Source organism: Cydia splendana, chromosome 15, assembly GCF_910591565.1.
Source record: "Cydia splendana chromosome 15, ilCydSple1.2, whole genome shotgun sequence".
Lineage (NCBI taxonomy): Eukaryota > Metazoa > Arthropoda > Insecta > Lepidoptera > Tortricidae > Cydia > Cydia splendana.
In genome coordinates, this window is record NC_085974.1 from 17,521,340 (window position 1) to 17,540,051 (window position 18,712).

Sequence of the window (18,712 nt, forward strand, 5' to 3'; positions counted from 1 at the left end):
CAAGATCACCATCGGTTACCCTACACTAACCCATCTGATACCACCATGAAACCAATTCCAACTGCTGCCATAACTATTATTTCGGTATCAGATGGGTTAAATCAGCCCCCTTTTTTCGCACCGGAAGTGGCCTTCTTTTTCGTACTTTCGGCAAGTTCCGCCGTGGCAGACTATCGAATTCGGACTTAGCATCACTTTTATGGGAAACCATTGTGCATTTCATCGTGGTATCAAGTCGGTTAGAAAATTTGCGGTCGGCTCTTCTATTAACAGTTTAGCTATGCGGGGCAGACATTTTTTGGTCAAACGCATTGTTGGAGACTGCCTACCATCTAAGTAGTGAAGATAGAAATGTTGCAGGTCCTAAGACAAATTCGAATTAAGACAGTTTAAGTTTAAGACACAAATTCGACCACATTGGCTGTCTTTATCTATTTCATTTGGGTCCACTTCGTGATGCCCACTTATTGATTTCTTCTTTCCTTGCTGTTGTTGTCTGTACATGTTCGTACATGTTTTGTGATCGTCACGAATAAAAATCTTTTATCTTTGTTTTTTTTTAATATTTTATCTTCATGCTGACTGTACAAAATGTGATAGTAAGAATAACCTTGCAAACCACTAACCTATGTCAATTTTAGCATAAACATAATGACATAACACATTAGCATGTGTTAGCAATGACCCAAATAACAGCGTAATGTGCACGTAATAACATAATATATCCATATAGGTATGTATATAGGTACCTATTACGATCTTAAGGGGCCCACTGATTAACAGTCCGCCGGACGGTACCAGCCTGTCAGTTGTTCGGAACTGTCAAAATTTTGTTCTAACTGACAGGCCGATACCGTCCGGCGGACTGTTAATCAGTGGGCCCCTTTATTGCGATATCACACAATAGGTAGGTACTATTGACAGATTATTAAATTGCACAACGGGACTTAATCGCGTATTAAAGTTTTAACATTTAAGTACCTCCGACGTTTCGAGGACGGCGTTGTCCCCGCTTTAATACGCTTTAAGTCGCGTTGTGTAATTTAATAATGTTTAAAAATTGTGAAAGTTTAAATCACTAATGACAGATGTCAAAAAGTAAAATCGTACACTAAACCGGGAGACCAGCTTTGCTCGGAAAACATGTAGAAACTGAATAATGCGCATTTTCCCAGAGATAAGACCTAGATCGATTATTTGCACCCGAAAACCCCCATATAGCAATTCATCGAAATTGTTAGAGCCGTTTCCGAGATCCCCGAAATATATGAATATAAATATGATATTGTATATAATACAAGAATTGGTCGTTTAAAGGTATAAGATTTTTTTTTGTCACTTTGAGCGCATGTTTTCTTTGAGCCCGTTAAAACTCGGGAAAACTGTTTCTTCCGAGAAAAAATCTAGCAAAAAAGTGATACGTCTCCAAATCACAGTAAATTATTTAGCACTTGACAAGGCTTCTCAAATTTATAATATTACTAACTTTCTAATAACTCCTCAAATGGTCACAGGTTTAGGGCTGATTTAGACGGCGCGCGAACTCGCGTGCGATTTTAGGGTTTATCCGCAGATGGTCTACAACGCAAAATGACTAGTGTGTTGTTTTGCCTAAATCGCAACTAGTCTACATCGCAAACGGTCTAGAAGGCAAAATGCCCACATGATTTTTTCCGTTTTATCTCAACTTTATAGCGATGTCGACGGAGCCCCGCTTCCGCGGGGCTCCTATTCTGTGCTGTTTGGCCTTCGGCCATTTGTTCGTTACAAACTTTTAACACTGCCCTGCATCTATATATTGCAAGCTGCTCTTTTTGTTCGCGAAAACCCTTATTTATTTGAACCAAAACAGGATAAGCAAACAACTAGAGCACAGTACAGGAACAAATTGCAGTTACCCAAAACGAACTTACAAATGTGTAAAAATGGTCCACATTACAAATGTATCCAAATAACTAATAAAATTCCTGACTCGATTAAGCAAGAACCACAAAATGCGATCTTTAAAAATAAATTAAAAAAATTATTACTAGATAAATGTTATTATTGTGTTAGTGACTTTTTTAATGATAATTTATAATTCTTATTTTATTATTATTTATTGTGACATTGAATTTTAAATTATTGCATGAAATGTTTTTATATTACTTTGACTATTGCTAAAAACTTAATGTATGGAATGTTATTTAATTTATCTTTTGTTGACTTTTACAATGTTACTATTATTAGACTTTTGTTTTTCTTATACACGCTAATTATACGGTAAATATATTATAATGAAATGTTTAATAGGTATTAGCTAGTAAGTTAAATGTTGTGTGCCCTAACAGGGTGTCATGAATTGGCCAACTTAACTGTAACATCTTATTATGTAATTTATGTTCATGACTATGCAATAAATGAAATATGAAATATGAAAGATACCTAATGAACCTATGTAACAAGCGTTTTGGTCTTATTAAGCCATGGACTATTGGTGGTACTCAGGGTTCGTGGGTCTGACGCTCTATTGTCACACTACACGTCTGTGTTATTCCTAAAAATCTATTTGCCAACTAAATTAATTTTAGAGAGAAAGAGTAAGCAGTAATATTGGGCGCCAGCACGCTATAGAGCGTACAAAATAGGTAAAGCTAAGATGAAAAAAAAGAAAACTATTGTTCAAGCTCGACACAATTAAATATAATTTCCAAAGCTTCACACAAGGAAAACAGTAGTAGTACAGTAAAGCAGTACAGAAAATAACCTTATGCTAATTAAGTATACTAAGAACACTATGCTATCGGACTGGCTAGGCAGTCTCAGTTAAAGTTTATTAAGTCTATACACTAATTATGCACTGAGCACTTGAAGTCTAATAAGAGGCCACTATTGCGTGAAGCTAATTAAAGTCTATTGATACCAGCACACCTAAATCACGTGTCTATAGTAAAAGCCAGTCTGGCTGTGTCCACGTGTTACGCCAGAGGCGCATAGGTTGGAGCCAAAAGCCGCGGTGACACGTGCCGAAACCGTCAGCCACGTGTCCAAGTGGCCGCCTATCTACCACGCCAACGTCGCGATGCGCAACAGTAATCACGAGCTCGAAAGAGCCAATAACAAATTAGATCTGACCACACCTGAGTCACGTGTCCATAGCAGAAGACGGTGAAGCCGTGGCCACGCACTGCTCCAGAGGCGCGCAGGGGAACAGCCAAGAGTCGCGGTGACACGCGGTGATACCGTCAGCCACGTGTCCAGGTGGCTGCCTGCCCGCTTCGCCAACGTCGCGATGAACAGCACGAAGCTCCAGCCCAAGATCCACAGCAACGCCCAGCGCCGACACGTGCCCGAAGAAAAAAACCCAGGGTAGAGACCGGCATTAAAGCCGGATTTCAATTGAAGCTGCCGATGCTACACTGCCGACATTTATAAAAAAATAATCCTAATTTGCCCTTACAGGGACTTAATATGGGACGCCATGTTGAGTTCTGTTTGCTTGCTACAAGAAGTCGAGGTGTGTTCCCATATTTTACAGGGATGGCTCCCGTACAAAGCGACCAGAGAAGATCTGCACCAACTTTCTCACATGGCTGCGGAAATCTCAGTGACTTGATCGCGCTCGACAATCAATTTCCTCTCTTGTTATTTTTTTTAATCTACATCCGCGCTTCACAGCCAAGGAATTTTGCCAGGCATTGCAAACGATGTCCCAAACAATATTTGAAAATTATCATATTAAAAGACTAACGATATTGAGTATTAATATTTTAGAAGAATTAAACCTAAATCTTTCAATCATTAAAGAAAATCTTTAATACTAAATAAGAACCATAAAGTTTCCTAGAGTAACAGCTTGCGACTAAGTGATCAAGTGCCATCTTGTGCGGATAGATGGCGCTGAAGACAATCCTGTGCAGTCTGTTCAACCACAATGCCGCTAGGTGTCGTTGTGAGTACCAAACTAAAAAAAGAATTTCCCCTGCTACGTTTGAAACGTAACATTACCACCCAACTTAGATAAAAAAAAATGTTAATGTAAGTTAAACATTTTTTTTTAACATCTTATTAACTATATTGACTATGCCATGAGGTATACACAACCCTAACTATCAAGTTAAACTATGTTTATAACTAACATGCAAGAAAACTATCGACTAGTGAGAGATTGGGAGAGTAAATCTCGGCGGTGCAGCGAGCGAAGAATAGTTCTAAGCGGGGTGCACGTCCGAGCTTTATCTACTCCACAACCACTAAAAGCTAAGAGTAGACTGCAGAAACACCACAACGTGGCGTACGGACAGGAAGAAAACAAAATTTCAACCTTATCGACTCCATGGAGGCGTGCAGCAGAAGAACACGAACTCCCCATGCACGGACCGCAAGCGAGAATCCAATGCATGAAATTAAGTAGACCGCGACTTAGCAGTCAAATGCATTCCTAATTAAAAGAAACTACAAAATATTCTAAGTGTCAAAACCGGTGATACATTTTTCCCCTTTCTCCCCTATTGTACCAAATGTGCAGAAACACACCGAAGACTACCGTCCCCTTTCAGAGATACAAAGAGAAGCATTCAGAGTAAACGATTTTATCAAAATATAAAGTTACGTAAGTATATGTCCTTAAGAATTTGTTCCAACAGAAGTGGAAGCAATTTCCCATACACTGCTTATAGAGAGAGAGAGAGAGAGAGAAACAGTGCACAACAAGCAGAACGTACTTACTCAGAGAACTTCAATTTCTAATAAAAGTTTAAAGTCATTACAAAAGTTAGAGTTTTAAAAGAGATGGGCACTAAATTGCCCCAGTCTCCCCTTTTCCAGTATCAATATGTGTAAGAACACACCATGAAATTATTTTCATAATACGAAACACAAGAACTAATCCTTGAACACAGATCCAATTAAATCTTTACGTGAAACGGAACGCATATAGTTTGACGTATAGGCTTCCCATTCCAAAAGGTCGTAAGCGCCAAAGGAATCGAAAATGGAGGTTATATACAAGTGCACAATGAAAAATTTCGCTCCAGATGGGATTGAAACTTCATCCAATGCTCAAGGGAACATGGAATTATACATCACTGCACTTGTAACCACAATCTTCACTTCACAAAGCACTATTTCATCACTTTATTAGATGCACTAGACCAACCTTAAATGCAGAAAACCAGCTGACGCGTTAAGCATCAAAAGACGAAGTCACATCCAAGAAGAACTTATTGACATCGAAACCTCGATGTCAATAAGCAACAGCGAGCAAGCAAGCAAGCAAGCCGCAAGCAAGCAAGTCACAAGCCAGCAGTATCCTCATTGCCTGAAACCAGCCATAGAAGAAATGAAAGCGAAATCCAGCATAACAAAGACACTTTATTGGGTTATGGTGAAAATCCAACATAACAAAGACACTTTATTAGGTTATGTAAACTAAAAGTCCAGTCCAAGATATTTTCTAAACAGTGGGCTCCGTGCCAAACTATTTAAATAATATATAGTGTTCATAAAGTAACTAAATAACTTGCTTTGTCGTTTTATTTCACAACCATGTTCATGGAACATTTAGATAGCAAAGTTATCCAGTGTCCGTGACCCTAACCTAAAATATTTAAAGTAAATAACATTTACACGAGAAGTAGGTATTTGTACTTTGCAGAGAGGCAATAGTACAGCGTTCATTTTAGAACAGAGAGAAATACCTGTGCAACATTCCTTTGTTGAACATTGCATAAATCAAAAGATAAGTTTCTTAAGATATTACCTATAGTAGTGACATCTATAACTAAGATATAAATCGCCTGTAGAAAAATCTAAATCTGCATGCTTGCAATAAGAAAAATATGCTTACACTATAAAGTAAAGTAAGATAATAATATCTAACAGCTAGGAATAGGTACCGTCAGTATGACCAGGTACAGTATGTTCATTTTTAGAACAGAGAGATGAGTAACATTTTCTCATCATAAACATAACCTCTAAGTAAGAGGAAAAAAAATATAGCTTCTTATACCTAAATATAGTAAGTAAGTACAAGTTAGGAGTAATTGGGGTGGTAATGAAAGTTACTTTAAGAACTAAGTTTCCTTAATTAAAAATATATTAAAGTATGTATTTGCAAACTAAGTATGTACCAGCAGATGGCTTAGTACAGAGTTCTTATGTTAGAACATGGAAAGTAGCTTCACTTTTAGTGAGTAGTAGAAATAAAAATAGAACGCTTTAGCCCTAAATTACCAGGCCTATAAAGCAATAGATACATAAATATAGCTTAGTTAAAGGGAGACAGAGCGAACTAACTTTGACCTTCCAGAAGAGATGACCTGTGCCGAGAGAACCAGAGATGGCTGCGAGACAACGTTGAGAGGTAAAAAACCACCAGCAATATCTGCAGACCTGAAATTTGACCAGCGACCAACAAATTTGAGAAAAAAGAAGCAGATTAATTATTAGCGTTGTCGCTTGGTGCATTTTGAAAAAAATAATGTTTGTAAGTTTTACTTAATAGTGGTCTCTTTTTACATAAAAAATGAGTGCATTTTTGAGCAACAGTAAGCATACATATGTAAGCCTATTTTACATACAGAGTAATATTATTATTAAATCATTAAAAAATAAGGTACAGAGCAGTACAGAGTAGTCAATATTTAGAGAATTTCATATACAAAGTTTCAGAAAATACAGTTTCTTGTTTTTAGTGAAAAGTAATATTACAACTTTTAAGGTAAAAGAAGTAACATAGTAAAAGGTCAAAAGGTCAAAGTATTAAATAATTTGTAGGCAAGCAAGCAGAGCAAACAGTGGCGTCTTAAAGATAAAATTAGTGGTGTGCACAGTGCATTGCCGAGCTCAAAAAATAGCAAAGAGAGATTTCTTCGGAATCCACAGACTGTGACAACAATATTTGAAAAAATAAAGCGTCGCCCCTTAGTTGGGTGTCAAATGTAACAAGCGTTTTGGTCTTATTAAGCCATGGACTATTGGTGGTACTCAGGGTTCGTGGGTCTGACGCTCTATTGTCACACTACACGTCTGTGTTATTCCTAAAAATCTATTTGCCAACTAAATTAATTTTAGAGAGAAAGAGTAAGCAGTAATATTGGGCGCCAGCACGCTATAGAGCGTACAAAATAGGTAAAGCTAAGATGAAAAAAAAGAAAACTATTGTTCAAGCTCGACACAATTAAATATAATTTCCAAAGCTTCACACAAGGAAAACAGTAGTAGTACAGTAAAGCAGTACAGAAAATAACCTTATGCTAATTAAGTATACTAAGAACACTATGCTATCGGACTGGCTAGGCAGTCTCAGTTAAAGTTTATTAAGTCTATACACTAATTATGCACTGAGCACTTGAAGTCTAATAAGAGGCCACTATTGCGTGAAGCTAATTAAAGTCTATTGATACCAGCACACCTAAATCACGTGTCTATAGTAAAAGCCAGTCTGGCTGTGTCCACGTGTTACGCCAGAGGCGCATAGGTTGGAGCCAAAAGCCGCGGTGACACGTGCCGAAACCGTCAGCCACGTGTCCAAGTGGCCGCCTATCTACCACGCCAACGTCGCGATGCGCAACAGTAATCACGAGCTCGAAAGAGCCAATAACAAATTAGATCTGACCACACCTGAGTCACGTGTCCATAGCAGAAGACGGTGAAGCCGTGGCCACGCACTGCTCCAGAGGCGCGCAGGGGAACAGCCAAGAGTCGCGGTGACACGCGGTGATACCGTCAGCCACGTGTCCAGGTGGCTGCCTGCCCGCTTCGCCAACGTCGCGATGAACAGCACGAAGCTCCAGCCCAAGATCCACAGCAACGCCCAGCGCCGACACGTGCCCGAAGAAAAAAACCCAGGGTAGAGACCGGCATTAAAGCCGGATTTCAATTGAAGCTGCCGATGCTACACTGCCGACATTTATAAAAAAATAATCCTAATTTGCCCTTACAGGGACTTAATATGGGACGCCATGTTGAGTTCTGTTTGCTTGCTACAAGAAGTCGAGGTGTGTTCCCATATTTTACAGGGATGGCTCCCGTACAAAGCGACCGGAGCGGAAATCTCAGTGACTTGATCGCGCTCGACAATCAATTTCCTCTCTTGTTATCTTTTTTAATCTACATCCGCGCTTCACAGCCAAGGAATTTTGCCAGGCATTGCAAACGATGTCCCAAACAATATTTGAAAATTATCATATTAAAAGACTAACGATATTGAGTATTAATATTTTAGAAGAATTAAACCTAAATCTTTCAATCATTAAAGAAAATCTTTAATACTAAATAAGAACCATAAAGTTTCCTAGAGTAACAGCTTGCGACTAAGTGATCAAGTGCCATCTTGTGCGGATAGATGGCGCTGAAGACAATCCTGTGCAGTCTGTTCAACCACACTGCCGCTAGGTGTCGTTGTGAGTACCAAACTAAAAAAAGAATTTCCCCTGCTACGTTTGAAACGTAACACCTAACCTACCTATGTAAAATGTGGTGATATAAAAAGTGGGCATTTTGCGTTCTAGACCGTTTGCGATGTAGACTAATTGCGATTTAGGCAAAACAACACACTAGTGGGGGTCATTTTGCGTTCTAGAACATCTGCGGATAACCCGATTTTAGTTGCATTGCGGACTGTTGGTTACGTCACTTACGTCCAATTCAACCGACCGATCAAAGACCGCAATGTAATGAAAATCGCATCGTCTAAATTAGCCCTACTCATAATGTTAAAGACCAATATAATCGATAACCACTTCAAACAATTTCACATTGAAGGTGGAATCGTATCGCAAATATCAAAGAATACCTACCATCAAAGGTTGCCACGCAACGGACCCCGATAAGGTACGGTTACGGAACCCTTCTCAGGTACGGACCCCTACGGCTTTGAACCCTTTGTTTTAAATAACCAATCTTAATACGATGGTGTTTAAGACGTTTCATTTTCTTCCTTGTTAATGTTATTTTATGATTGAATTTATAATGACAATTATTTTGAATTCTGTTGCTACGTGACCAAGTTATTTTTTAAACATTTTCAAGTGTATTTAATCTAATACCTTTAAACGAGCAATTCTTGTTTATTTATTTATATATATATATATATATACATATACAATAATATGCATAATATATATATTTATATATATATATTTCGGGGATCTCGGAAACGGCTCTCACGATTTCGATGAAATTTGCTATATGGGGGTTTTCGGGGGCGATAAATCGATCTAGCTAGGTCTTATCTCTGGGAAAACGCGCATTTTTGTGTTTTTATGTTTTCCGAGCAAAGCTCGGTCTCCCAGATATTTTACAGTTTATTTGTATTAAAAACAATTTTCAATTTTATCTTTACAGATAAAATCTGTATCATCGTTTTATAAGTGTGCCTAATTAGTAATTATACAATTCAAAGACGGTTAAACTCTCCCATCTGTCCAATTTTGCCTGGCTTCCCCTACTTTTGATAATAGAACACTTAGATATTACATTTATTACACAGATTATGGGGAAATTTCCTTTGGTTTAAGTTGTACATATTTCCCCTATTGCCTTAGGCAATATCTTACCCTCTTATTAATATCTGTAACAAAGAAAATAAGGCCCCTTTATGCCCTAGAGCATCAAAATGTTGATTAATATTACATTAACGAAACAAAACACATCCATTTCGTAAATTGCTAGCGCAAACACATATCCTTTATAAAACATGTAAATTCAATTTAATTATTAGAACGCAGCCTATGTAGGAACAATCACAAAGCATAAAACACTACTTACACGTTCTCTCTTCATCCTTAACTTTTTCCTTGTTAAATTGTACTTTAATCCTACGAGATAAAGTCCTGTTTTAAACGGCGAAATCGTAAACAGATATGAGCTAGCAAGAGCTATTCAGAGAAGGGTTCTAAACACAAATTGGATTCGAAATTCAAATATCACCGATTAGGTTCGAACAGGCGAGTCACGTCCCGCCAATTAGAAAACGGTTCCCGAATTAATTTTGAAAATGGAACACTTGATATTGATGTAGTGGAAATCTGTCACGTTCTGTTTGTAATGCATAGACGATTTTGAACTATGTGCCTTGGTGAAAGAGTTTAAAATTTCTTGTTTGATTTTTGGCATACCTCGCGAGGTTAGTGGTAAATAATGCTTTGTGCAGTAACGAGATTCGAAATTTGAATTTAATGCTTTGAATATTAAGCTGAATTTCGTTTGTGGTTTATTGCGTATAAAAGTTTTGGAGACGATTTACTCTTTATTATGTAACTGCGTTGTTGCCAGTTCAAAAAAGATAAAAAGGTGTAATAATAGATTGTGTCACAGGGGAGCAAAATGAACAGACATAGAAGTATTTGTGACATAAACGAGTGTTTGAGAAAATGAAACTTCGATAAATCTGTTACCTATCGATAAGTCTGTAACAGATTAATAGTTAAAAGATGTAACTTCTACTTGCTGTAAATTACCGACAAATTTTAAGAACGCTAATCAATTACTAACTGGTACATAATTTCTTTATTACAAGGAATGCAAACGATTATACAATAGAACCCCGAGAGAAGTGAGGGATTCTAGAATAGGGATTAAAGGTGGAAATAATTTTGCTACCCTGTGACACTTACCTACTGCTTTTCACATCTCCTATGAGGAAACTATTATGTTTCATAATATGTACTATTTAAGCTAAAAAAAATTGCAATTAAAATAAGAATAGTGTCCTATAACAGAAAAGTGCCATTTTTATCCATCCTATCAGAGAAGAAAAAGCCCTTTTCCGAATAGGTGATATGAAAAACAAATTTCTTGTACTTAAAATATTTCTTATGTCCCATCAAATTGTTATATGTATATGTCTTATCTTCTCAAGATTTAGGAATAAAATGGACCAACAGGATCAAAATCCTTTCGATTGTGTCAGAAATTAGAGCCAAAAAGCTGTATTTAATTAAATCAGTCACAGAGTTGCCAAAGTCCTCAAATTTTTTTTAATCAGTGAAATATTGCATTTAGGCACTGATTATATGAAAGTCTGACAACGTATTTCAGTCGTTATGGTCAAAATCAACAACAATAAGAGTATTGTTTTATTTAAGGCAATAAAGTTTCGGGTTTTCCGACATTGATGTATCCTTTAATGTTCCCCATTTTCCTTACAATTTTTACGATGGCCGTTCCCGAAATTGTCTTCTATTAAGTATTATTATAGGCTATAATAGCTCATTAGTTGCAAAGGGAATCGGAACAAAGGGACAGGTAAAAGGTCTCATTAGTTTGGTACAAAATTTTCTTTGATAAGATTTTCTTTTGGCAATTTCGATGGGAGATAATGTATTGGGGGTTATCAGTGAGTTTTAAGTCTGTTGTCCATTTTTTGTTGCAAATTAACAATAAATATTGTGACTGACTTGAAAAGATCAAAGGCTGGCAAACAAGCATACGGCCCGCCTGATGGTAGGCAACCACCATAACCTATGGACGCCTGGACCCTTTAAAAACCTGCACACTTCTTTTTTGATGCCATACTATAGTATCTCGAGAAAACTTCGGCAGGAAGCTCATTCCACAGCCGGAGCATCCGCGGGAGGGAATTCCTCTTAAACCGCACGGCGCCCGACCATTTAGGTTCTAGGATGTAAATATAACAATGGATAGTATGAATAATAATTATCATAAGATCCACTATAACAATACACAATATAAGAGCTATGTACTTTTTTCGTCAACTAGTATTTAAAGAAACCTAACATAACCTCACCTGAGATGATCCAGTTAGAAGGTCGAACCATGGTGTTCTACCTTAGAGATGGCCAGGAGGCGCCATAAGCCTTTAGTAAGAAGTGCATATACTTGGAAAAAAATCGACTTATGCCGCTGTGGCCTGGTGGCCGAATGGCACAGGCACCTGCCGCGATAGCAGAGGACGCTGGTTCGATTCCAGCCTGGGGCACTAGAGGCCTTGGTCACTTTTTCACAGTATATGACATTTATTATTTCATTTCTAACAAAACCTCGTTCTTTTCAGACTGCGTGCACCTCCAGCTCTACAAGGACCTGAAGGAACGCCAGAAGAACGGGCAGACCAAGGCCTCCCTGTCCCTGCAGCAGTACCTCGGCTTCGAGGCTGGCTTCACCTTGGACAAGGAGTCCAACACCCTGGCCATCCTGTGCGAGGATGTGGTTCCTGTGCTAGCGTTTGATACGAGGGAGATCCTCATACAGTGGAGAGTTAAGGTACGTCTAACACACTGAACAATAGGGAATATTACGCAAAACTCTACAAGGACCTGAAGGAACGCCAGAAGAACGGGCAGACCAAGGCCTCCCTGCCCCTGCAGCAGTATCTCGGCTTCGAGGCTGGCTTCACCTTGGACAAGGAGTCCAACACCCTGGCCATCCTGTGCGAGGATGTGGTCCCTGTGCTAGCGTTTGATACAAGGGAGATCCTCATACAGTGGAGAGTTAAGGTACGTCTAACACACTGAACAATTGAAAATGTCCTGACTTTTGGGCACATTTAGACGTTGCGAGATCTAGCATGCGAGTTTCATATTTTTGTCACAGTTTTATATTTCTACATAAATAGTGTTCATTTCTGTTTAATTATTAGTATTACTTATGACAACTTCTACCCTTATTTTATGACCCGCAACTTACAAACTGTGATTTTTGTTGTAATTAGACAAAATTTCAACACCATCTTTAATACCAAATCCTTTTCTTAATCGGTAAATTCAGAACGAGTAGAAAAATATTGAAACACAGCTATCAAATGGCGACGACTTTCATTACTCTATTTCCGCTTAATTCTAAAACACGCTGTGTACACTTGTTTTGGATCTCGTGCTAGATTTTAGCCATAATTTTCAACTGTATTACCCATAATATTGTAAGATATCTGTTTAGTGTACCTAATAAAGTAAAATAAAAAAACTCTAAAAATATGTCCCTCAGGTGCAACACAACCTCGGCAGCAGCAAGGAATTCGCGGCTGTCATTATTCAAGCCCCCAATTCCTTGAAGCCGGGTCCATGCCGACTGCATGCCTGCGGACCAAGGCTGGCGCTCTGTGCCAACCGGCCTCCTGAAGTACTGGCGTTGTGGGACGTCAAACTGTTAAGGTAGGTTCTAGAAAGTTTAAGCAACCTCGTCAGCAGCAAATAATTATTAGCTGTCATCATCGAAGCCAATATACACGGTGTAACATGAGGAAACCGAATAATTTTAACCACGCATTTCTGAGGTCAAAAGAAGGAAAAAATGTAATATGAGTTTAGGTCAATTTCGCCAAAAAAATTTTTTTTTTTTTTTTAGTTTTTAAATTTTTTGGATGTATTTGTACATAAAAAAAAATATTGGTAAACTTGTCACTTAAAATTGATTTTTAAATTTTTTTTCGTAAAACCTACTTTTTGCAAAGTGTTACTTGTCACTTTTTGACATCTATCAATAAGGATATTTAGACTACGTCCCATAGCAGCAACATCACCATCAAAAAGGCCTTTTACACTATGTAACAATTAAAACTTGTTTTTTTTTTAAATAATATTATCTCTGAAACTAGGCAAATTTCAAAAAAGGCTATAGGACATTTTTGTCTCTAAATATGATCAGGAATACGCTGTTAAAATTATTCGGTTTCCTCATGTTGCCGGGTCAAGCCCGGCTGCACGCCTGTGAGCGTAGGCTGACGCTCACAGGCGTGCAGCCGACCCCCCTGACATCTTGCGATGGGGGACTTCAAACTCAAACTGTTAACGTAGGTTCTAAAATATTTTCGGCCGGATACCTACCTTCTTTAGTCCAAACTAATATTTTGCCAGAATCCTGTGAATTGACGTTTTCGGGTAAAAGTTTTCGGGAAAAATTCTAACTGAACCCGATGAAAAGTTTTGTTCTGCAAAAACACTCAAATTATGCTATCTTCTTTCTCACAGCAACGTTATTTCTTTTATCTTAAGATAATTTAGGTCTTTTATCTCAGGTTTCAAGAGCCCATTACCACGGTTATCATCTAAGAACTGGCTCGTTGAATACGACTACATTAAATAAAAATATAACCAGAAACAACTCTAAATGAAACAAAGATCTTGGTATCCAGGTATCAATGTAAACTAAGTCACATTTATATAGATAGCCAGATATTCTATAGACCGCAACAGACGTCAACGATCTTATTACGTCATCATTTCATCTATGGTTTTCAAAATATTTTTAATTAAGTTTCCTATATACCAGCATTGACTAAAAAACCTCTAAAATCCCATCCATCCGTATCACAAAGCCAGATCATAGACAATCGCGCTTTTTACCATCCTGCAATTTTACGCCGCGCACACGGACAAATGTCTGTTCTGAAACTTCTGAATGCGCACGTTTTTTGGCGGGAAGAGGATGTATTGGGGCAAATAAAGCGGTAGTCTCGATACGCGGAACAAATTATTTATTCATTTATTTCCTTTATTGGGGAAAAACCAGCTAGACATAGGCAGATAATACAAACAGAGGACATAGGTTTATACATTAATAAGTGCAACCTACATCCTGGGAGAATACCCACTAAGATTTGTAAACCAAGAATTGAAGCGTTTTGAGATGAAAATTAGTTTGATTGAGTAAATTCGCTACTCTCGTGGTTAAATTTTGGAATCTTTCGCTTGTTCGGGTATCAATATTACCATGAGAGGTTAAACAACACTTTGCCCCCTTATAAAACAAAACGAGCATAGCGACTGGTTCGAAAAAAGGAATCTTGAGCGTTGCGAGGTTTTCAAGGCACGACGGTTAAACAAATATTGCCAGCGAGTGAAACACAACATTTTTCACCACACCAACACAAGGAAAATACTAACTGCAAAATATCAAACAAAATCAAAGCAAATCGATTCAAAATTAATGTTATTAAATATTTATCATTCAAAATCATCAATGATGATTCATTATTGAAAGGCAATTCTACCGGCAAACATAAGAAAACAACTCAAAATTTGCATTTGTCTACTTTGCCTCACATGTGAATAAAATGCAACTTTCTTATAGTTTTTGAATTAAAAGAGAGCCTTTACCAGCTGGTGTGGTGAAAATAACTATTTTTATTTTTATTAGCCTATGTGTGTGTCCCACTGCTGGGCAAAGGCCTCCCCTCTCCCTTTCCAATCCTCCCTGTGCTGAGCAAGATCCCGCCAATCCCGCTGGAATGCATCTAAACCTTATATTATATAATAACTATTGTTTGTTTAAAATAACTTTAATCTTTACCCGTTAAACTTAAGTCTTCGCAAAAGATTAAAACTTAACTACTTATTTTTCTCAAGTTGCAATCCTCATCCCGGTTTGTTTGTATCAAAGAGAATTTGAAATAGAGAGTTACTGTTATGGTAAATTATGTAGCTAATACAGTACATTTAGTGTCATCTTTCGACAGACGATTAAAACTGTTAGAACGCCATTTGACTTTAATCATTATTCTTTCACTGATATGTGTTAACTTCTTAAATATTAATATTAACGCCATCTACTCGAGAGTACGCTGAAGGTTAGGGCGCCATCGCTCGAAAAGATTGCACCATACCTTTGGCCTATAGGCAGTTTTATGTTCTGTAGAAAGATGGCAGTAAATTTACAATGGCTACATAATTTGCTTTGGCAATCCGTCTCTATACAGTCTATTCTCTTTGGTTTGTATCAAAGGCAATCAGGGGAAAGCCCTTAAATAAATCAAACAGATCTGCCAGTAAATTAGTTTGCCCACTTTCTGTGTGCCTTTACTTAATCTCCTTGATACAGTTGTGTTAAAAAGAAAAATGACTCGTTGCGATTGCGTTTAGTTCGTGCTTGTTGAATTGTTTTGTTTTTTTTTCATTACCAACCTATAATTGAATTATTTCAATATAAGTATTATTTTATTTCTGTTTGTTTCCGCAGGACTCCGACATTATGAAACATTTTTGTATCTGTAATTTTTTATTTACCTGTTTTACTTTGTAAGTACTTATTTCAAAATACTTTAACTTCTGTCTGAAGCACAACATGTCCATAGGCAATTTGCAGTGACGTCTATTTCGGAGGGAAAGGAAAATAAATCAAAATTAGACATGTCTTCATTATTTATTTCTATAGAGCCATCTTTAATACTATCATAATTTTTATTATTAGTATCTTCCCTTGCAAATATAGTTTTAAATTACAGTGTAATTTTGTCATTACTTTTTTTTCCGTAATATGAGTAAAAATTAAATATAAAACATCAATTTTGCATTAGCCCACCTCCCTGAATCAATCGTAGAAGTAGCATAGGTAACTTTTTTGACATGTCCCCTCTTAGTCTTACCCAACTGAAATCAACTCGATAACAAAACTAGTTAGCAATTCTTCACAACCTGCGAAACTACAGAAAGCAAAAGGTAACACAACCCTAACCGAATAAGCAAAAACAATAGACACGCGCTTTCCGCAAACAACTGATGAAATTACGGTCCCGAGAACGAATGGAACAAAGAACGAATGAAGGAACGAATGGAACCGAACAAAGAAACTAACGTGACCAGTAACTTCTCAACCTCGTATTTGTCTTGCTGTAAAAATTGAAAATGGACGCTGTGCAGAGGTTAATAAAGTTGAATATTCTATGTAAGTGAAAAGGAAATAAAGATTTCAAGCGACAATTGTCGTTGGAAGTTTAAAATCCGAACACTGAAGGAGTAATTAGAGGTGCGAGTTAAGGGGCCCACTGAATAACAGTCCGCCGGACGGTATCGGCCAGTTGTTCGGAGCTGTCAAAATTTTGTTCTAACTGACAGGCCGATACCGTCCGGCGGACTGTTAATCAGTGGGCCCCTTAACTTAATGGTCAGAAGCTATTTATTTATTATTTATTTATTTAAACTTTATTGCACAAAGTGTATACAAAAATGTACAAATGGCGGATTTAATGCCAAATGGCATTCTCTACCAGTCAACCATAGGGCCAAACAGACAATAGGGCTATTTGTTTTGTGTGTCCGACTAAATTGTAGTCATGCCACGAACTTTTTACTTTCTTTCCTCACTTAGATTCTAGCCATAAATACCTACATTATAGTGTTGTCATTAATTTCATACCTACAGATACCTAAATTTAAAAAGTCGATAGCAAATATTTTTGAAGTGAAAACTTCTTTAGCGGCGCTGTGCACTTTTTGTGATGGGGAAAAAATTTTAAACTCGCGAGAGCGTAAGACATAAGACGCTTCGTAAGACGGACACGTGACCTGATCGAAAAACTGTTACAATGTCATTGAGTTTTCACTTCTCCCGGCAATCCCGGAGTGCAACCCGTTGTTTTTTTTATGGGTACTGTCGACGTCGAGTTCACAAAAATCTTTACAAACCAACTTAACCGACGTTCCAAAAACATATTACACGTTTCTAAGACCCTGACAATAAGGTTGTATAATAGTACATTAAGATACAAGTGTACTATAAAAGAAAACTTGTTCAAAAATACTTTCAGTACATAATTTCCTTTGGTATAATGACAAGGCTTATTGTGTATTTTATTCTTAATTTATCCAAGAAATAAACAAAAATAAAGGCCCTTATAATTCATTACCATTTTCCTCAAATAAAGGCAGAAAACATAAACGGCGTTAGGCGTAAACTTAAGAGTTCCCAGTAATCGTGTTAATTCAAACGTCAAAGTTAAAGTGGGTCAAACCGGCAGTTAAGATGCGGAATGAAATAAATGGTCTCGGGCTCTGGGCTGTTGGCTTATAGAGATGCTGATGGGATCAAAATATTTTTTTTATTTAAAATATAAAAAAAACACAACGGGAGTTGTGTGACACTATAACGCAGTGGGACACTATACCCCCGCAGTGGGACACTACAACGGGCTAAGAAAAAAAGTAATCTGTAGGAAACACAGAAAGTAGAGCAGAGCAGGTTCGATAATCGTAATTTATTTTTGTCGATTCCGTTTTTTAGATTTTGACTAAAATAGCGGATATCGAGTCGCAACATCTCAATCTGCTCAATATTTTTCCACCTTGCATCCTATCAATCACTACACCATATAAAACAAAGTCCCCCGCCGCGTCTGTCTGTTTGTGTGTTGGTATGTTTGATCCGGATAAACTCTAAAACTACTGAACGAATTTTCATGCGGTTTTCACCTGTCAATAGAGTGATTCTTGAGGAAGGTTTAATAGGTGTATAATTTGTTAACCCATGCGAAGCCGGGGCGAGTCACTGGTATCCAACTAAATATACCTAATATACATGTACGATCGATATGAACATATCATGAACTAGATCATAACACAATTTGCGTAATAAATATGCAGCCGACATCATTAAAAGGTCCATAATGGCATTAATGGCCATAAAGGAGCGTTTAGAAATTCAACGTGCATTTACATACGCGTAATCCACCCGATTTAAACAATATCGTATCTTAATTCAAATATGTTGTAAAATCAACCTTGTTGTGTATGGAATAAAGTCGAAAGTTGATAAAAGTTATGAAGGGTACGTTCGTAATGCAATGATGCCGCACGCAGGTTTATTGCTAGTCGTAAATGTGTTTTGAAACGTGTACTTGTGTTTAGTTATTATTTGACGCTTGCATCATTAAAACGGGTGTAATTATCACAAGTGTGTTTAATAACTGCTATTAAAGTACTAGATATATATGCTCAGATAATATACACATGCCTTATGTCAAAAAAAAATCTTTGAACAAGGAATCCCTTCGTACAAG

The 18,712-nt window shown here is 37.4% G+C and overlaps 1 protein-coding gene across 1 annotated transcript in view; it reads left to right on the plus strand.

Moving 5' to 3' along the window:
- LOC134797789 (uncharacterized) overlaps positions 1-18,712 on the plus strand; it is a 364,311-nt gene that overhangs the window by 281,324 nt on the left and 64,275 nt on the right. Inside the window, exons 4-5 of the mRNA XM_063770158.1 lie at positions 11,999-12,207; positions 12,928-13,094. Coding sequence (XP_063626228.1) covers positions 11,999-12,207; positions 12,928-13,094 — 376 coding nt within the window. The remainder of the gene's footprint in view (positions 1-11,998; positions 12,208-12,927; positions 13,095-18,712) is intronic.